Source organism: Plecotus auritus (genome assembly GCF_963455305.1).
Source record: "Plecotus auritus genome assembly, chromosome: 4".
NCBI lineage: Eukaryota > Metazoa > Chordata > Mammalia > Chiroptera > Vespertilionidae > Plecotus > Plecotus auritus.
In genome coordinates, this window is record NC_137775.1 from 45,442,274 (window position 1) to 45,464,594 (window position 22,321).

General features: G+C 37.5%; 1 protein-coding gene across 3 annotated transcripts in view; it reads right to left on the reverse strand.

Annotated features, from left to right (window-relative positions):
- GRIK2 (glutamate ionotropic receptor kainate type subunit 2) overlaps window positions 1-22,321 on the reverse strand; it is a 592,068-nt gene that overhangs the window by 27,669 nt on the left and 542,078 nt on the right. For all 3 annotated transcript variants that reach the window (XM_080666610.1, XM_080666611.1, XM_080666612.1), the window contains one exon: window positions 6,880-7,105. In XM_080666610.1, coding sequence (XP_080522736.1) covers window positions 6,880-7,105 — 226 coding nt within the window. The remainder of the gene's footprint in view (window positions 1-6,879; window positions 7,106-22,321) is intronic.

Below are 22,321 nucleotides of genomic sequence, written 5' to 3' on the forward strand. Positions count from 1 at the left end.
TCACATTCCAATTATGTAGACATAATTCTATCAATTTACAGATGAGGACTCTGAATCTAAGGAAGGATCAGTAACTGTACCCAGGACACCTGGGATACAGAGATAGAAGTAGTATCCTATGTAATAAAAGGCTAATATGCAAATTGTCCCCTTGGGAGTTAGACTGCTTGCTATGACGTGCACTGACCACCAGGTGGTGGTGCAGAATGAAGGAAGGCCCTGGCCGGCAGCTGGTAGCCAGGGGAAGGAAGGCCTCAATTGGCCCTGATCTCCGGCCAGGCCTCGGGACCCTACCCGTCATGTATTTCGTGCACCAGGCCTCTAGTTTATACATAAGTCATCTGACGGCAAAGGCCACAGAGTCTATGAGAAAATTCCTTTCACATGAGTGCCAGCAGATGCAAGGCATTTGTCTTTGTAATTTAGTAATTACAAAATTTACCTCTATGCTTTGACACATTTTTTCTAACAAGTGTTACTTATTGATCTTACTTAGTCCTGCTAACTAAAAGATGACAGTCTGACATAGTCAATCTGGCTAGCTCATCTATAATAGAATTTGAACCCATGACCTTGGACTAATCAACATAAGATGCTTACTAAATAGATTCAATAATTGAATCTTTGCATATAAAATCTATCTGAACTGTTTTCATGAAAATTATCTCTATGCATTATTTGCATACCATTTGGTCAGCATTTACAATATTAATGAAGGCTGCTCACACTGATGCTCACAATTCATCAAATTCCCACTGGAAGCTTTCTAGATTCTAACATACAAAGTCGGTTCATGATTCATGATGTCTGTTGAGCAGGCATAGCTTACTGAGGCCCCTCTGTTTTCAGTGACTTGAAATGTAGACTTTAACAACTATGGGAGAAATGTACAGCTTCTACAGGTGTAACTTGACTTTTTTGTTGTTTAATTCAGGCTCTGAGAATTATTAGATCTCGATTTTGCCTTCAAAATCACATCACCAACATTAAAATTGTGCTACTTGTGCAATGAAAAAATAGAATACATTTTAATGGAAGGTTTGACCTGCAGAAAAAATGAATAATTTGCATCAATTTTTGTGCATTATGTTCAACTAATGAAGATAAATGTATTGATTCACTTCAGTAAAGTTGAAGAACTGAAGGCTGGCAATTTTATGCATCTATAATGATGAGTATTACAGTACTTATTGTATGATGAATTGGGAATTCTAGAAATGGATGGTGAGCAAAATGAGGAAAACATGCTTCTCATGCTGATTTCTATTGTTATAAACACTGGCATATGCTTTAAACAAACAACATGAGCTTGTAGGAAAGCAGCAGTCTAGGAAAAAATCCATTAGGATCATGACTCCCCTAGTACTATTTCTACATCTTTTACTTCATCAAATAATGAGAAAAAATAATCAGTGAGATCTTACACATTTAACATTAGAAAATAAAAGTAAAGAAACATTTCAAAGTGTTTCTGTGTCAAAGTGGTATACTTCTACCATAAAGAGTCAATGATATAACCTATTGTGGCTTTTTTTTTTTTCTTTACTTTAGGTAGATTATGTGTAAGGGCATTATAATGAGATGAAAGTTACTTGAGCATCTATTCTGTATTTCTTAATATAAAATGTTAGAAAACAGTTTATAAAGGTAACATTAAAATCTAATTATGAAATAAGAATGTACCTTCCTATTTATAATTAAACTAGAGACCCAGCACATGATTAAATCGTGCACGTGTAGGGTCCCCGAGGCCTAGCCTGCCATCAGGGCCACGTCCGCTGCTCTGCGATGCCTACATGCTCCATGGACGCTGCAGGTGCCCTGTGATGCTCTCAGCTCACGCCCTTCCCCCACGCGCCGCCGCCTCCCGCCACCAGCTGCGTGGGTCCCACCTCGCTGTAATTCCCAGCCTGCAAGAGGTGCTCCATGCACCTCCTGGTGACCGGTTGTTTGGTTGTGACCCCCATGACCACAGGCCTTTTATGATATAGATAGTAAATATGATAGAAATAAAATATATATAACAATTTTGTATGTGATAAATTGTCTTTGAAATTCAATATTAGCATTTAAAGGCATTATAAATATATTCAATTTACATTCATGTTTACATTGCCACTTTGGATTTTGTTCACTGAAATAATTACTCACCAACTGTTTGAAACATCCTATTATTTAACCCCACAAGTAAAATGCAAACAAATGTGATCATAGAACACTTAGCATCATTGACAATATGGAGAAACATGAATACAATTTTCTCAGTCCTCTTCTCTGCTGACACATAATTCACTTATGTTATTAAAGTTGCAAGGAGCTAAAAAAGAATGAAGGGTGCAGCTAGCTTATTGTTAAAGTAAAATAGTTTTAATGAGACCCTTCAGTTGCTTTACACTATTTCTACCAAAGTGAACACAGCAAAGCAAAGTAACACAAACTGGCCCTAATGGATTTTTTCCTATACTGCTGCTTTCCTACCAGCTCATGGACTGCTGAGTCTGCCTAGTCCTCAAAGTGCAATATGCACTCAACATTCGAAAGAGAGAAGCCAAAAAGGCTTTTAGTATGAGCAGTCAGAAGGGAGGCAATATAGTCAAAAATGCTATTAAAGTAGAAATGTTCCCTGTTTGGGTAAAGAGATTATCACCTACAGTGAATTAAGAGGCAAGATTGCAACTGTGCACACATTTTAAATAGCCCTTAATGAAAACTGCTGTGATTTTCTGTTTTTGGCTTTACCCCATCCAGTGTTGTTGTTGTTGTTGTTGTTGTTGTTTGCTTAATTATTTTAAAATCCTCACTGGAGGATGTTTTTATTGAGTTAAGGGGGAGAGAAGAGAAAGGGAGAGAGAGAGAGAGAGAGAGAGAGAGAGAGAGAGAGATTGAAACATCTATCAGCTGCCTTCCATACACGCCCAACTGGGAAAATCCAATCTGTAACCTTTTCGTAGGGGACTATGCACTAACCAACTGAACCACCAGGCCTGGGCTTTTCTTAATTCTTTTGAATGAAATAGGAAGTTCAAATAACTTACTATGAGTAAGAACACCTACAACTTCAAAACTCTGCCTTCAGTAGATACCACATTAAAATAACATTGCTGTAGTCAGGAAAATTATGAAAGAGATTTAATGTCAGCCAAGCTTAATTAAAGCAGCTTATGCTTATTTAGCGTTTATCTTCACATTATTGTTGATAGCTCTGCTAAGGTATTTTTGTGTATAGAGAGCTTCCCTAATTAAATAGCTTATATCTGAGTCATTCAGCAATTTCACAACACACTGGTCAGTAATCATCACACTCAAGAGTGATGAATGGTGATGGTGGGCTTCTAAAGATGAATCACACAGGAGGAGGCTTAGCATGCTAAGAAGATGCATGGACTTTTAGGAGGAAAAATATGTATAATTTTTGAAATATTTATGATTTCCCACACCAAAAGACATAGTATTTTATATTTTAACCTTCTGTGCTTAACTACATGTGCCTCTATGACAACATTTGAAAATCTGAGCTATTCTATAAACAAAGGGAGTTCCTCTCTTTGATCACACTTATAATATTAGTATAGCTAAAATTTTCATTATGGATTATGGCTCCTGCAGATATAAACACAAACTCTTGGGGAATTTCTGATAATGCTCTAAATTTCCAGAGATTGATCCCATATTACATTTTACCCTTTGAATATATTTATCTCATTAACTCTTGCAGCAAATGATTGAGATCCTCCAATAAAAATTTGCTCACACCTAAATGCATTATTTTATTTTGTTTATTTTTTCCTTATAATTAACAAAAATTTAAAACTAAATAAATATAACATATTACAAATAATCTCCAGTATACTTGAACAACATTGACATAAAAGATAAATGCTAATTAACTAGCTGAGAAATGCAGACTATGTTAGCTGAAAGTTTTGGTAATTCAGAATCTCATTCAAGTACTACAATTGCATGTCATTGTGTTTATTAGTGACTAAATAAATATAAATAACTCATGAAGCCATATTTCTATCAGTGGTATGACAGAAAATCATAAATTAGTGCCTAACATCTTTTTCTCAGAAGTAATGTATTTGGGGGAATAAAATGTGAAATTTTATTCCCCCAAATAAAATTCTTTGATGAAGTTATATGAGTTACCATTCACTCATAATGTATTGAATTAAAATAATTTTATTTTATGTTAGTTAATTAATTTATTTTAAAAATAATTTTATTGATTTTTCAGAAAAGGAGGAAGGAGAGAGAAAGAGAGAGAGAGAGAGAGAGAGAGAGAGAGAGAGAGAGAGAGAGAGAGAATTGATTGGTTGCCTCCTATATGCTCTCCGACTGGGAGTGAACCTGCAACCTAGGTACCTGACCTGCCCAGAATTGAACCCATGAAATTCTGGTGCACAGGATGATGCTCCAACCAAATGAGCCAGAACCCAAAATAATTTTGGATTTATGTCATATTATGAATGAATGAAGTATAATTCACTAACATTAAGAACTTAATGCTATCAGGTCAAAGAGAAGAAATGTTATCTGAACTAGAGAAATAAAAAGTATATTGTGATACCTACAGGAGAGTGATTTGAATATTCATTCCTTTAAAATTATATTATAGTGTTCAATTTTATCCATTTAGTCTAAAAACAAAATATATGTTAAATGCATTAAGTACTTTTTAGTAATAATGTGATATTAAAAAAATTTAAAGTCAATGTTATTTGGCAATGAATATAAAGAAGAATGCTCTATAATATTATTCCTCATCTACATATTTGGTAAGTCAAGCATTATTCAGACCTTTTAAATTTTTATTTGTATATGCTGATAAATTTACATTAAAATTACAAGGTCCTTATAAAATTTATTATGTGCTTTTGCCTAATTGTTTAAAATAATTTTAATCAAAACACTAATATATTACACTATTATATCACACTAATGAAAAACTACAAAAAAATAATTCCACTCAGATATATAATCCAACTTGATTTTTATAAGTTTCTTATGAAAGTGACCTTGCTAATATCAATAAATATTTTCCAAAATAACTCAGCTTTTTTCAGAAGTAAATAATTGATCTATTAGCCAAGTTGATCAGATAAAAGGAAAAAAAATGTACACCCTAAGGCTTATAGTTTGTTTTGTTCTCATCATATCTGTAAATTAAATAGAGGAAATAGAAATTCCACGTGCTGTCCCCAGTATTTTCCTCAATTTAAAGTTACATTAAAATACACTTTATATGTATTATTTTAAATTATTTTATGTTTTCTTGATAAGTCAATAACTTTCACTAAACAGGGCCAAGGGCAAGGAGAGATCAAAGTTTGTTCTATATATGGTTGCAATAAACTGTAACAGAGAGTTTCCTTACAACTAATTCAACTATTATCTTTCTTTTAAAAATAGTTCTCATATCTGAAATATCCCAGTTGTTTTTTGAGATTTTTATAATATACTATTTTAATTTATCTTTAGCAAACATTTCCTCAAAGCAAGATAGTACACTGGTACATTGTATTTACAAAACAAATAAGCAAATAAAATAACCTCCAGTTTAAAGTTTTATATTAAGTATAGGTCAAATTTACTTATTTTAGAAATTTAGAAATTATGAGTTCTATTATTTAACTACTAGAGGCCCGATGCATGAAATTCGTGCACGGGGGTGTGTGTGCCTCAGCCTACCCTCTCCAATCTGGGACCCCTCGAGTGATGTCCGACTGCCCGGTCATAAATGGGCAGTCAGACATCCCTCTCACAATCCAGGACTGCTGGCTCTCAACTGCTCGCCTGCCTGCCTTCCTGGTTGCCCCTAACAGCTTCTGCCTGCCAGCCTGATCACCCCTTAACCACTCCCCTGCCAGCCTGATCTATGCCTAACTGCTCCCCTGCCAGCCCAATTGCCCCTAATTGCCCTCCCCTGCTTGCCTGGTTGCCCCAACTGCCCTCCCCTGCAGGCCTGGTCACCCCTAACTGCCCTCCCCTGCAGGTCTGGTTGCCCCAACTGCCCTCCCCTGCAGGCCTGGTCCCCCCCACTGCCCTCCCCTGCAGGCCTGGTCCCCCACAACTGACCTCCTCTGCAGGCCTGGTTGCCCCCAACTGTCCTCCCCTGCAGGCTATTTTGTGGTGGCCATCTTGTGTCCACATGGGGGCAGCCATCTTTGACCACATGGGGGCAGCCATCTTGTGTGTTGGAGTGACAGTCAATTTGCATATTACTCTTTTATTAATAGGATGTATATGGATATGGATATGGATATGAAGTTCAATAAGACAAAATTTTAGTTTTTGTCTTTTCTGGCAACTTATTTCATTTCATAATTATTATTAAAAATAATTTTGTCATATGGAAGAAAGGGGATATTAAAAATAATGAATCCTGCATGTCAAATATTCTAGCTATGTTACAGGAATAGTTTACTATATGTATTTTCTCTTAAAAGAAATAAATATTCAACTAAACCATTTGTTGCTCATTCTTTTCATTAATTTTCTAACTCAAATACAACACACTAAGCCACAAATTTGAAAACAAAAAATAAAGTTGCAAAAGCTTCATTTGATCTGTAAAACATTTTTTTTTAAATGTCAGATTAAAAAGGACTTTTAGGGGGATGCTGTAGGATTTTTAAACATTGATTCAGTAAAAATGTCTACTGACCATTTTGGTAGAAATAAAATTTTCTTTTGTTACTTATCCATTTAGAAGCAGATGTCTAAATTGCTTCCCTGATTTTCCACAGTAACAGAATGTAGCAAGATGCATTCATTAAAAACAAAACTCGTAATGGCCTATGGAGGCACCATTTTTATCCCCTTCTCACAGCAACTAAGATTAATGAGCAAAGAACAAGTGGCTGACATAAAACATACCCATGGGGGTGCCAACGCCATAACCTTTGGAGTCTATAAGGCCACCAATCTGTGTCAGGTTGCAATTCCGCTGGGTAACAAATTCGATGGTTGTTGACTCCATTAGGAAAGCATAATCAGAGGTGAGGACTCGCTGGATTCCTTCTTCATTACTTTTGACGAGCACTGACTGCCTCCTGCTACTCATAAAGGCCCACATTTTGTCATACGTGGATATTTTCGATTTCTGGGGGGAAAATAAAACACATAAGAAAGACAATCCTTAGTTTCCATGTGATCCTACAATATTAAGATGGACTGACTATATTTACTTTACTCATACTACCTTTTATTGTATTATTAATAATAGTAACATCTAAACAGAAAATCAAAATCTGTATAGCATTTTTCTCATAGCAATTCCTCAATATTTCCAGGAATAGTACAGATTTATTTAACATATATTTCAACTGTGTCCCAATGCACAAAAATGCACAAGTTGAAAATCACAGAAGGTAATAAAAAGAAAAATAAACAAGATTAATAAGGAGGGTCTTTTGTGCTTATATCTCACATGAGTGCCTCATGTGTATAATTTTGTCTTTCAACATTACAGTAACATTAATTTGATAGAGACAGACACTGGACACCGATTGACACTGTAAAACTTCAAGAGGTTATTTTTCCCAATTTGGTTGACTGTAAGACAGATGTCATGTCAACCCCCAGGATACTCAAAGATACAGGTTAAAGAGATGCGAGTAATTCATTACAAATAAGGATGTTACAAATAATAATGACTACATTTCCACTGAGACACTGCCTGCCTCTGGACAACAGAAAATCTATCATTTAGGTCCATTAACAAACTAAAGATTTCTGGACCAATAAAATTGAATGGTTTTTATATGCAACTGCAAATTCTCAGTGGGCTTTACTAGGATTTCATTGCTAAGGGAAAGAAATGGGTTTTATTCAGAAGGACCTGGAACAACACAAACATGAAAAAGGTTAGCATCTGCTTATGGAAAGCTCTTCTGTCAATCCCTTACCGTAGTTTAATTCTTACACATTACAATACTGAAGCTATAAACATAAGATATTCATCATACTGGTTGCACTGTTATAAAAAGCTAAAACAGCCAAATGATTTTCAAATAAATGTAAATGCAATCTTTTTACAGCATAAGCATGCTTTTAATCCTATATGGGCCAGGTCATAAATGTGATAGTACCATGACTTCTACTAAAACGCAGGTGCAGCCCATCCAGTGTGCTTGAGTGGTTGAGAATCGACCCAGGAACCAAGAGTTTGTGGTTAGATTCCTGGTAAGGGCACATGCCCGGGTTGTGGGCTTGGTCGCCAGAAGGGGGGCATGTGGGACGCAACAAATATATGATGTTTCTCTCTCATAGATTTTTCTATCTCTCTATCCCTCTCCCTTCATTCCTCTCTCTAAAAATTAATAAAAACATAAAAAGGCATATGCACAACAATGTTTATAAAAATTCTTGCACTATTTCAATGATAAAAGGGGAAGAGAAATCCTAATTTTACTGGAGGAAAAAAGTAAAGGTATGTGAGTGCTATATAAAAGCAAGTATAGCATTAGGGCTAAGAGAGATAAGAAATGCAAACCTTTGCTCTCCCGGGAAACTGAAACATCCTAACTGGACAATGGCTCAAACTCTAAAAGAGAGCAGCTAAAACACCTCAAATAGCAGCCCAAACTTATAATCTTAATAATCAGTAACACAATAGTTAGAACAAGTTTACTTCCTTTCAAAGGTAAGAAAAATTTTTCCTAATATTTAGATTGAGGATTAAATACAAACAAAATCAAAATTTTAGTTTATCTGCAGATTACAATTATTTTAGGTAAAAAAAAAATAGATGCAGTTTTTGGTTTAGTAAATCTGTGACTGAAAATAGATAAACACAATTCAATAAAGAATAACACTAAAAATTTTTGTGACGAATAAAGGTACACACATCAATTGAAAGTTTAAAATGTAACATCTTTAGTGGGAGTGATAATACAATATCAGAACACGGGTGGCCAAAACCAAGCAGAAAATGAGAAAGTGAACAAAAAGTTATTTTTACCTGTATTGGTCATAAATTGCCTAAATTATCCGCTTTGCTTTAGCTATAAAAACATTAGCAATCAATGTCTTCTATGCCTATTTAAATTTATCCAGTGCAATTTTTGCTTTGACAGGGCCAAGACACTTTTTTATTTAAATTATGTTTCTTGAATTACTCTGATATAGTGTCTGACATATGCTGGAAACAATTCTAGATAATGTCCAGATTCCAGGTGTTGCAAAAATTTAACATGCAAGGAGATCATGGATATTTGCCTTTCTTATGGGAGCAGTGAGAAGTGAAAGCAGGTGTGAAGCAGATTTAGGATACAATCACATTTGCATTGTGAGACCACTGAGGCTGCTACGTGGAGATCAGCAGTGGCAAAGTTAGATGAGAAGGAGTACATAGCAACAGTCTATGTTAGAAACAGTACATGTAATAGGAGAGTAGTGTGGGAAATAGAAAGAAATGTAAGTATTCAAGATGTGTGTGTGTGTGTGTGTAATGGATAACACTTGGTCATTACTGGAATATAGGAAGTAAAGAAGAGATTTAGGTTAACTCCTTACTTTCTGATTAAACTTGGGTCACGGAGAGAGAGAGAGAGAGAGAGAGAGAGAGAGAGAGAGAGAGAGAGAGAGAGAGAGAGAGAGAGAGAGAGAGAGAGAGAACCAGAAAGAAGGTTAAGTATTTGGGAGGAAAGATAACATATATTAAGTTAAAGACACCTAAGGAACATCTAAATGGGTGTTATGTGAAGTTAGATATGTAAGTTTGGGGTTCAGTGGAAGTTTCAAGACAAAATATATAGATCTTGGAGTCCTCCTGGATACAGAAGACAAAGTAGCAGATGGAGGAGAAAATGGTCATAGAGGAAGGGGAGTCCTAGGGTCAAGTTTTGCACAGTTTTGAACACTGGCTGGCAGAGAAGACTGAGCCTGCAAGTGAGACATAAAAAGAGTAAAAGAGATGGATCTCTTACCCTTTGAGACAGCATGGAAGGACCCGGACAGTGTTAAGCTAAGTGAAATAAGCCAGTCAGAGAAAGGCAGTATCACATGATCTCACTCATATGTGGAATCTAATGAACAAAATAACTGATGAACAAAATAGATCCATAGACATAAAAGCATGGAATAGACTGATGAAGAATCTCAGAGGAAAGGAGAGTGGGGAGCAGGAAGAGATTAACCTAAGAACTTATGTGCACATATACATAACCCCTGGACACGGAGAATAGTGCAGTGAAGGCCTTGGGGGAGGCTGAGCTGGGGGTCAATAGGGGAAAAAAGAGGACATCTGTAATATTTTCAACAATAAAGATAAATTTATAAAAAGAATTATCAAATTAAATTAAGGAATAGAATCTGCAAACTGAGGTGCTGAGGAGATCAAGGCAAGAGAATATTCATTGAGGAAGTTGTCACCTGTAGTGATTTACCAAAATAAAAAAAATGCATAGAAGGAGAATGGAATAATATCTTTGGATTGGCAACAGAGAGTTCCTTGGTTATTTTAGCAAAAGTTAATTTAGTGGAGTGAAGCACTTAGAAATAACATTGAAATAGATTAAAGAATGGGAAAGTAAAATGAAACCAGTAACTGCCAAAAAAGAGAAAAAATCAGAAAGTAGGTCACTGAAGAAGAGGAGATACAGGGCAGTGCATATAATATTTTGGTTTAAGTAAGATTTTCAAGGATTGAAGAGATTTAAGCATGTTTAAACAACAATGGGGGATTTTGAGGGAAAAAAAAGATTTAACATGCCTGAGATAGAAAGAACAATCAATAATTTAATGTTTCTACTAAGGTAAGTCACAAGTGGAATAAAAGAGGATTTAAAATACTCTAATTTGGCTTGACTTCTGAGTTCAAAATATTTATATTAAACACATGAAGAATTATATTTATACACTAATTTATTGTGTAAGGAAATGAGACATTAAGAAACTCAGATAGATTTCTTTTTAATAAAATAGAAAATTGTTGAATGTCTTCATAGTAAAATAAACTATAGGATCTCTAAGATGATGGAACTGTACAAGTTAAAGATTAGGAATTAAAATCCATTTAAAGTCAGGAATGAGATAAATACAAATATAATTAATCAAATATGAACATGTTGGGTATGAAAATTATATGTAAACTGAAGAAAGGACATATCAAGTTGCAATGTGAACAAAAGTTTGTTGGTGGAAGATAGGACATGTTGAGAGAACCACCTGTACTATGTTGTGCTCAATCTCCTACACTATGGTTAGTTTCATTCAATGAAATAGAACTGATCACTGTTAAGGGATGTGATAAAATCATGGGCAGAAACTAATCTGCTGAGCTAAAATATGCAAAGAAGTGAGGACCAAGGCAGAACACCAGCAATGACTCAGAATTTGGGGTATAGCTTGGCCCTGTGCATTGCTGCTGCCAAATTGATTACAAAGTCTTTCCAGAAGAAACGTATTATTTAAGAGAAATATGAAAAATCAACGTTAGGTAATAAGCTAAACATCCTATCTAATAAAAGAGTAATATGCAAATTAACCGTTACTCTGCTACACCCACAAGCCATGCCCACCAACCAATCAGGAGTGAATATGCAAATAAACCCAACCAAGATGGCTACCGCCACAGAGAGCAGGAGGGAGGCATGGGTTTCCCCAGCAAAGGAGGAAGCAAAGCTTTCCACCTGCCCTTGCTGGCCTAGGCCTCCACTCAAGGCTACAAAGTTTCAATTATAGAAGATACATAAACCCCAACAGAAATGGCTGCCGCGATGGAGCAAGCACAAGGCTTGGCTCTGCTCCAGGCTACAAAGTTTCAATTGTAGAAGATAAATAAACCCCAGATACAGGGGCCTCCGCTTGGGTTGCCAGGAGGCATGGCCAGCCTGCAAACCACCACAGGCCCCTCACCCAGGCCGCCCCATGCCCCAAGAGAACCCCCACCCTGATCCGGGACACCCTTCAGGGCAAACCAGCTGGCCCCCACCCGTGCACCAGGCCTCTATCCTATCTAATAAAAGAGTAATATGCAGATTGACCATCACTCCAACACACAAGAGGGCTGCACCCATGTGGTCAAAGATCCTGCCCTCATGTGGACACAAGATGGCCACTTCAAGATGGCCAGCAGGGGAGGGCAGTTGGGAGGGACAAGGTCTCCAAGGGAGGGCAGTTAGGGGTGACCAAGTTGGCAGAGGAGGGAAGTTGGGGCAACCAGGCCTGCAGGGGAGGGCAGTTAGGGGTGACCCAGCTGGCAGAGGAGGGAAGTTGGGGGCAACCAGGCCTGCAGGGAAAAGCAGTTGGGAGGGACCCAGTCCTACAGGGGAGAGCAGTTGGGGGAGACCAGGGCTGCAGGGGAGGGCAGTTAGGGGTGACCAGGCCTGCAGGGGAGGGCAGTTAGGGGCAAACAGTCTGGCAGGGGATTAGTTGGGCATCAATCAGGCTGGCAGGGGAGTGGTTAGGGCAGCCCTGGGCAAACTACGGCCTGTGGGCTGGATCCGGCTGTTCTATCCGGTTCTCTTGCTCTCCCCTCCGCTCCTTTACTTTGAATTTATATTAGTTCACACAAACACTCCATCCATGCTTTTGTTCCGGCCCTCCGGTCCAGTTTAAGAACCCATTGTGGCCCTCGAGTCAAAAAGTTTGCCCACCCCTGGGTTAGGGGGTGATCAGGCTGCCAGGCAGAAGTGGTTAGGGGCAATCAGGAAGGCAGGCAGGTGAGCAGTTGGGAGCCAGCAGTCCTGGATTGTAAGAGGGATGTCCGACTGCCTGTTTAGGCCTGATCCCGGAGGGCAGTCAGACATCTCTCAAGGGGTCCCAGACTGGAGAGGGTGCAGGCTGGGCTGAGGGACACCCCCGCTCCCATGCACGAATTTCGTGCACCGGGCCTCTAGTCTATATATAAAAGCCTAAGTGACTGGCTGGTCGCTATAACGTGCACTGACCACCAAGGGACAGATGCTCAATGCAGGAGCTGCCTCTTGGTGGTCAGTGCACTCCCACAGTGGAAGCCCCACTCAGCTGACCAGGATGAGCCGGTCTGGCATGAGCGGGAGCGGCTCCTCCCCGGATCCCTACAGGCCATGCTGAGGGACCCCACTTGTGCACAAATTCATGCACCAGGCCTCTAGTGAAATAATATCATTCTCTGTAAGGAGAGAAATGAGATGATGACAAATTAGAGCATAGGTGCTCACATAGAGTGGTCAAGTAAAATAAATATTTAATTAGTACAAATTAAATTAAAGAGCATCTTGTTTTACTCCTTAATTTCACAGATGAGAAATTTCACTGGTAAGAAAAAAAATTACCAGTGAAGGTAGATTTGTAAAGAGAAAAATGATGATAGGATTTGTGACATCATGGCTTTATAGAAGAATTTTACTTATATAATAAAATTATTTCTTTGGCAAAAGTGTAAAGCCTTTCTAAGTATCATCCTTAGAGTTATGCCATGCATAGTAATTTAGACAGGTAATGTAAAGGACATAAATTAAATGACATTTCAGAGACATTGTTTGGAATGAATATGAAAGTCAAAGCCCTACAGAGGAATAGCATATTTAAAATTTTCTAAATAAAATCATAGTATTTCCTCATGCAACTGAATCCCATCACACTGAGTACTCAAAACAATTTCTTTTCTTTTTTCTTTTTCTACTTTTTTTCTTTTGTGCCCACATTAAAGACAATTTTCTTTCTATGTTACAGCAAATGGATTTAGGATGTCAATGTTTAGCATTGTTTATTGTGTCAAAATGCTGAGTCTTGTAAGCTGATTTGATCTTTGCTACATCAGCACAAAACAAATAAAACCAGTTCATAAGGCAATGTATTTTTATAATAGCATTTTTCCTGGACTCTGAAACACCAACAAAATAATGAGAAAAAGGGATTCTTCTCAAGAATAACCTTTCAAATAATAAGAAATGCAATGCTTTTTAAAATTCACAGATGCCAAATGATATTGTGTTTTAAAAAGAACATTTAGTATAAATACCTTAATATTTAAAACATATAATGATTTAAAATTTTAGGATAGCCCTGGCTGCCGAGGCTCAGTTGGTTGAGTATCATCCTGTGCACTGAAAGGTCTCTGGTTTGATTCCCCATCAGGGTACACATACTTAGGTTGTGGGTTCGATCTCTGGTTGGAATACTCCTGGGAGGCAATCAATTAATATTTCTCTCTCTCTCTTTCTCTCTCCCACTTCCTTCCCCTTTTCTCCCTAAAATCAATAAAAATATTTTTTTAAATAAAAAAAATACTTTTTCACTTAACTCTAAATAAAGTTTGCAACCTGAAATTATTCGGTTCTTTGCAGATCTCATGTAAGTAATAGTTTTAGGCAACATTTTTTCCTGACCATTTAAGAGAGAGAGATTTAGAACTTCTAAGATGTTATAAGAAGAGTGTTTTGAAATTTTGTTTCTATCCCCTTTGAGAAGTTTATGAGATTTAATAAAACAAAGGTTTACTGGTATTCTGCTTGCATAGATCTTTTCTTCTATCTGGAGCAACATATTTTATAAATACAATGTCATATTCTTTTTTAAAAAAAATACCTTTGGCTAAAATTTCTTGAGTACACAAATGCATTCTTCACCTCAATTCATTCTGATGCTGTCAAGTATAAATTAAACTTTAGCAACCATCTTGTGCTCATTGAACCTGTTTTTATAAATGTCAGAAAGCCAAAAATATGGTAAGAAAAGAACATATTTATCTGACCTCTGGAAGTAAGAATTTAAAATTAATATTTTAAATATGTTCTAGAGGAAACTTTATTTCCATGAATGTGACAGAAAATCTTCAACATATATATTGCTTGAAATATCATAACCACAAACATCAACACACAAATAATTATTTTGTAATATGGTTTATTATCCTATATAATAAAAGCCTAGGTGACATTGTGTGACATCATCACAAGATGGCCACCCTCATGTCGTCAAAAGATGGCTGTCACTAGATGGCCGCCACAAGATGGTCACGACAAGATGGCCAGCAGGGGAAGGCAGTTGTGGGTGATCAGGCCTGCAGGGGAGGGCAGTTGGGGGCGATTGGGCCAGCAGGGGAGGGCAGTTGGGGGTGATTGGGCTGGCAGGGGAGCAGTTAGGCATCAATCAGGCCAGCAGGGGAGTGGTTAGGGGGTGATCAGGCTGGGAGGCAGAAGCGGTTAGGGGCAATCAGGCAGGCAGGCAGGCCAGTGGTTGGGAGTCAGCAGTCCCAGATTGTGAGAGGAATGTCTAACTGCCGGTATAGCCCTGATCACCAGATTGGGCCTAAACTGGCAGTCAGACATCCCCCTTGGGGTCCCAGATTGGAGAGGGTACAGGCCGAGCTGAGGGACACCCCCCTCCATGCACGAATTTCATGCATCAGGCTTCTAGTATATATTAGACATCTTGACTGCAACTCAGATTCTTCAATAAAGTTAAGCAGGTGGTACAATACCCAAAGCATCTTGAAGAAACCTAAAAAGTACTTTATATTATAAACTCACTTCTTTTTATCTAAAACTATTCATGAAAAAAATGTTTTAGCTCCTAAACCATAATGTCTGGTAGAATTAGTTAAAGTTTGGTAAAAGAATAAATATGGTGAAATATCTTTAAAAAGCAAGTAATTTTTTATTATTTTTTGTAATTACCAAAATTAGGTCATATTTGGCACTTACTCAAATTATTCCTTTTCAATAAATTCCACATGACCAATTTTATTTCTAATGTTAATTTCAATATTTTGTTAAAATGCCATAATAATCTTTCTTATTCTGTTATGAAAAAGTCACATGTAATATTTCATAATATATGGTTTGAATAAAAGCCCATATCAAGGTCTCTGTTGGTAAAGGAGAATTTGGCTGAGATTTTCATTTTAATTTTTTATTACAGTAAATAAATTACCAACAATACTGGAACATATGTGCTAGGTAAGAACAGCTGAGCCCTATCTGGACTCATCTGACCTTGGTCATTAGGAAATTAGAGTTAATTCAGGAAAACAGGACTGAAGCCATATGTGGTTCATATCAAAGGTGGAGCTGAGGCTAGTGCAGTGATCTGGAAACATTTGGTTGTTAGCAAACCTGTCAGTCCTTGGAATAATTCTGGCAGTTTTATCTGAAAGCATCTGCAAACTCTTAAAACAGGATATCTGAAGGGAAGGGCAATGGAACAGAGGGAATTGCTCTTCTTGGTCTTACTGAGAGTTAGGCAAGGAATAAGAGAGAGTTAGGCAAGAAATAAATGAACATAACATGATAGGCAGCAAGTTTAAAACCATTTGGTACAGTTAAAAGCCGTTATCCACTTTTGGGAATTGAACCAGTATTAAGATAGTTCATCCTGCACTCTACAAAATCACTGCCAGTCTCCAGTCACTGCATTTAATTCCTTAAATGAGGTATCTTGAATGTTTTGGGTCAGTTTTTTTTCTTTTGTTACAATTAATAGAAATCAGCAATATATTTTATTGTCATTTTGCCAAATTTAAATAAAATTAGAAAACCCGATTTCATTTGGTCAGTGGAGAATCTTGAATATGCCACAGTTTCTTGGCCCTATCAAATAAAAAGTTTTCCTACCAATTGCAGGGGAATGTTTTGAGGAATAAATGAGAAAATTCATATAAATCATATTTAACAAGCAGATTTTATTTATATTGCAAGTTTATATGATCAATCAATGGAGAAACATAGTAACACTATGCTAGGACTGCAGCACAGGTCTCTGCATTCCTATATCTATGCCTTTATTTTTTTGTATAATTTATAACTTTTAGGAATATGGAAACATCCTACCTCTCCTCCCCTACTTCCCTGTAACCTGATCTAATAACCCCACTGAGCCAGATTTGCAAACGTATCCCGAACCCTTGCTGAGAGAGCATCATTAACCTGCATGGCTTATCTCATGACACCTTTCCACAAAGGGAGACTCTGGGGCAGGGAAGTCTTATTTTAAATCTCAGCTCATCCTATGGAATGCTTCACTTGCTTACTCATTTACTCATTATTTCATTCCCATATTTACGGAGCACCAGCTTGGTGTAATGACCATGTCTGACACTGAACAGGCAGAGATGAACCAAAAACGAGTCATGCCCCTGTCCTAACAAAGCTTAAAGTCTCCTAATGTGTGACAAGTAAACTAAAAATTACAAAACGGTGTGACAGCTGAGGCATAACCTAATTGATGAGACGTGGGATGACAGAAAATCAGAGGAAGTAGTTCTCATTCCTTTAAGATTCAAATCAGTCACAGTGTCGCTGGTCAAATTATCGGAGCAAATTATTGTCTGTCACCATGCCAGAACCTGTTCTAGGTTTTCTAAACTTTATTGAGAGATGATGCAAACCTAAGGATATGGCTTGCAGTTGGTCTTGCCTTTGTTTCACAGAAAAAAGAAAAAGAAAAGAAAACATGTATGGGAACAGATTCAAAGACCAATCCAAAGCCTTCTTATAGCAAAACTCTTTTTATCTTGTATTCTCTTCACTTCTCTTTCTGTCTAGTACCCTTGATCCCATAGAGAATCCTTCATTTCATGGTTTGGATTCCACCACATACTTTTTTTCCCCACTCAAAACTCCCTTTATCTGACAACATTTAAGCATATTTAAGTCTTTTAGATCTTAACTTCCTTTCCTCTAGTTAACTTTCTTTCACCCAAAATGGTCTTTCTAAATCTCAAACTGGGCCATTTCAAACCATACTTAATTAACTGACATATATGGCTCCCTGTTACTCCTAAAATGAAAGGGGATTAATAACACAGGTTACAAAACTTTAACAGGCAAAGCCAGTCGTCTATTTCTTCCTTATTCTTCTTTAACAAACTTCTTTCTAACGGGATATACATTCCCATCCTCTCCTTCATAGCAAGTTGGCCAGTTAACCCAATCGTATCTCCATTGATATAATTAGGAAACATTAATGGAGCTTTGATGAATTCTTCTTGATAAGGCAGACTCAGTTGGCATATTCCCTGTGCTTCCCTAGACAGGTTCAATGTCCTCAAAGTACATACACCCAATCATGGAAGTTTTTAATTATGCATTCTATTGGTTCATTTCTGTATTCTTTATGGCTCTTGTTGAGTCATAATGTTAGGTACATCTTTGTACCTAGTATGAGTATTGGCAGAAAGGTACTCTATAAATGACTCAACAAATGAGCAGAGTAAATTAATCCTATCTAATAAAAGAGTAATATGCAAATTAACCATCACTCCACTACACCACAAGCCACGTCCACCAGCCAATCAGGAGCGCGTATACAAATTAAACCAACCAAGATGGCTGCAGCCACTGAGCGAGGAGGAGGCTTGGGTTTCCCCGGCAATGGAGGAAGCCAAGCTTTCCGCACACCCTGGCAGGCCCAGGCCTCCACTCAAGGCTACAAAGTTTCAATTATAGAAGATAAATAAATCCCAACAAAAATGGTGGCAGCCACAGAGCTGGAGAGAGCAGGAGGTTTGAGTTGCCCCCAGCGGTGGAGGAAGCCAAGCTTCCTTGCCACCCTGGCCAGCCCAGGCCTACACTCAAGGCTACAAAGTTTCAATTATAGAAGATAAATAAATCCCAACAAAATGGCTGCGGCCATGGAGCAAGCAGGAGGCTTGGCTCCCCTCAATGTTACAAAGTTTCAATTGTAGAAGATAAATAAATCCCAGATACCAGGGCCTTTCGTTTGGGTCGCTGGGGGCATGGCCAGCCTGCAAACCACCACAGGCCCCTCACCCAGACCACCCCACACCCCAAGGGAACCCACACCCTGATCCGGGAAACCCTTCAGGCAAACCAGCTGGCCCCACCCATGCACCAGGCCTCTATCCTATCTAATAAAAGAGTAATATGTAAATTGACCATAACTCCAACACACAAGATAGCTGCCCCCATGTGGTCAAAGATCCTGCCCCCATGTGGACACAAGATAGCCACGACAAGATGGCCAGCAGGGAAGGGCAGTTGGGAGGAACCAGGCCTGCAAGGGAGGGCAGTTGTGGGTGATCAAGCCTGCAGGGGAGGGCAGTTAGGGGTGACCAGGCCAGCAGAGGAGGGAAGTTGGGGGTAACTGGGCCTGCAGGGAAGGTCAGTTGGGTGGGACCCAGGTCTGCAGGGGAGAGCAGTTGGGGGAAAACCAGGGCTGCAGGGCAGGGCAGTTAGGGGTGACCAGGCCTGCAGGGGAGGGCAGTTAGGGGCAATCAGGCTGGCAGGGGAGTGCCTAGGAGGTGATCAGGCTGGCAGGCAGAAGCAGTTAGGGGCAATCAGGAAGGCAGGCAGGCGAGCAGTTGGGAGCCAGCAGTCCTGGATTGTGAGACGGATGTCCGACTGCCCGTTTAGGCCCGATCCTGGTAGGCTTGGGCCTAAACGGGCAGTTGGAGATCCCTCGAGGGGTCCCAGATTGGAGAGGGTGCAGGCTGGGCTGAGGGACACACACTCCCGTGCACGAATTGCATGCACCGGGCCTCTAGTGAAATTATAAAAGGCAATTAGCTATGAAACACTAGGTTATTATCAAAACTATATAGCAGAAGAGTCATCCCTAGGAAATGCAATAATATATTTATTATTAATTTTGAGAGGTATTAACTATACATAAATTTATTATAGAATAGCTGAAGGAAATATTCAGATCATGAAAATGTATTAAATCTCATTTTTATGCATATATGTTTAAATAATGGGATAATGTCCACTAACATTGTAATTTATTAAAGGAAGACTTGGGTCAATATTGCTGATAAAATAAATAACACATATTCTTAGCTGTTTTTAAAAAACTACTCTTGACTGAGAACTTATTATGTGCAAAATGCTGTGTTAAGCATTTTAAATACATGATGTTATTTAAACTCTTATATCCCTGATGGATAGGTTATGTGAAATCCAAAAGGTGAGAAAAGTGAGATTTTAGGGTAATTAAACATCTCAATTCAAGGTTTAAGGCAGACTTTTAATTTATATGCTAAAGCAACTTGCTGTGACTTATAACAGTATACACAATTTTGCTAAAATTCTCTTTCTGTAATTAGTCTTTTGTGTTATTTAAGAGTGACTTAGTGATAAACCAAAATATATTTTCTAAAGTAAGTAATATACAATGAAGCAAAATAGATGCAAGACAATAGATTCTGGCTCACTAATTAAACTATAATAAACTTAAGAGGAAACACCTAAAACACTTCCACAGAAGAATAATATATGTAATGAAACCCAAAGAACAAAAACCAAAAAATCGAATAGAAATACAAAAAAAAAAGCAAAAACAGAATGCTGTGCATAGCATGATTGATTTAAATAGTTTTCAAGAACCATCCTTTGAAATTAATTTCCAAAAATGATCATTTCAAGCATGTGTTAAGCGATTCCTCAATACAGCTGAATTTAATCTTATGAGTGTAATAAGAATAGTTTGAGTATATGAGTGCCTTTGTGATATGTTGACAACCTGTTCATCTCCCACTTAAACCCATGAGGAAGTGCAGGAAGAATATTGTAAGCACCTAGAGGCTAAAAATGATCCAAATCCCAGGCCAACATACATGAAACACAATAAGTATCTATTATTTGGCAGCATGGGGTTCCTTCCAGGCGGCAGTGCTAATAAGAATAGATAAGACAGTGATATGATTTTATTACTGTATACTGTCCTCCATCAAAGGCAGTGGGAGAGACAGCCTGCATGTATTCTAACCTTAACACTTAGGTATTTAACTAAAATTACTTTCCACATGACCTCATTCTTTATTTTGACAGAAAACTCTACTAGAAGCTTCTGTATATACTTAGAGTGGAAATAGCTAAGTCATATGTAGCTATCCCTCTAATTAGTATTCATCACTTCCTAGTACGTAATAATCATTACAATTTAGTATAGACATTTGAATTATCTTTTATGTACTGTCTCAATCATATTGGTAATTAATTTTCTTCTCTTCTATCAAGGTAGTCAATTTGGAACCTAACTACTTTCTATTTTATTTTTTTATAACTCCCATCTCTGAGTTAGAGCCACGTATCTGGGTGGATAAAGGGTCTGATTATCTCATTCCATTTTATATCTGCTTGCAGAAGCTTAAGCTTTACTTTTGTTCAGTACGCTCCATAATAGGGATGCCTGTGCGAGGCCTCTTTCTCCACAGACACGGTCACTCAAGAAGAGTAGATTAAGTATCAAGCTTTTTATACGAGAGACCTATGTTGTTTTCTAAATAGGTCAATCCTTCAACTCTCTTTAATCACAAATAACCTTCTATATAATCCATAGAACTTTCAACTTCCCTTTCAGATAGATGCTCATATTTTTAGAGTGGATTACCAAATATACAGCAGTATATTTAAATTTTTTAAAAAAGCAAATGAATAAGCCAGGCTTCCAAAGTATAGTTACAGGAAATATGTTTGTGCATGTGAGTGTGAGTGTATTTTTCTATTTAACCAGCCAATGTTATCAAATTTTAGAATAAGGAACAACTATTAAACTGAAAAACCTATCTATCTTGCTTCTAGTTCATTGAACAAAGTGCATAAAGCTTTTTATTATGCTTTATGGAGTTTATTTTAGAATGTTACCTAGTTAATTGTACATAAGTGATTTGTCAAATTATAGTAAAAGGACTCATTTAAAATGAAAATAAAATACAGTTAATTATAAAAACTAAAAAGGAAAAGTATTCTGAGAGGTACTAACTATACATAAAGTTATTATGGAATTGCTGAAGGAAATATTCAAGCTTGAATGTATATTTATGCCATATAATGTCAACAAACTTAAAAAACAATGTATATTGCTTGATAAATATTTAAATCTATCTATACTTATAAAAACCAAGAACATTTTCTGATATATTTATATCCATAGCTTTTATATTTAAATGTATTGGCATCAGCCTGGTCATATTGTGGTTGAAACAAATGAAGAAAACAAAAACTGGTCCTAGCCAGTTTTTGCTCAGTGGATAGAGCATCAGCCTGCAGACCAAAGGGTCCCAGGTTCAATTCCGGTTAAGGGCCTGGGTTGTAGACTCAATCCCTAGTAGGGGACATGCAGGAGGCAGCCAATCAATGATTCTCTCTCATCATTGATGTTTCTCTCTCTCTCCTCCCTCTCTCTCTCTCTCTCTCTCTCTCTCTCTCCTTTCCTCTCTGAAATCAATAAAAATAGAGTAAAAACAAAACAAAAACAAACAAACTGACTCACTCTCACAAAAGCAGCTTTTTAAAATTAGAAATTCATTTTGGATTGAGTTGAAGTTTCAAGGGCACTTTAAAAATTACAACCATAATTCAACTTTCTCAATACATAAGCATAGGAACTCATCTGTAACTAAAAATGCATGAAATTAGATATGGATGAA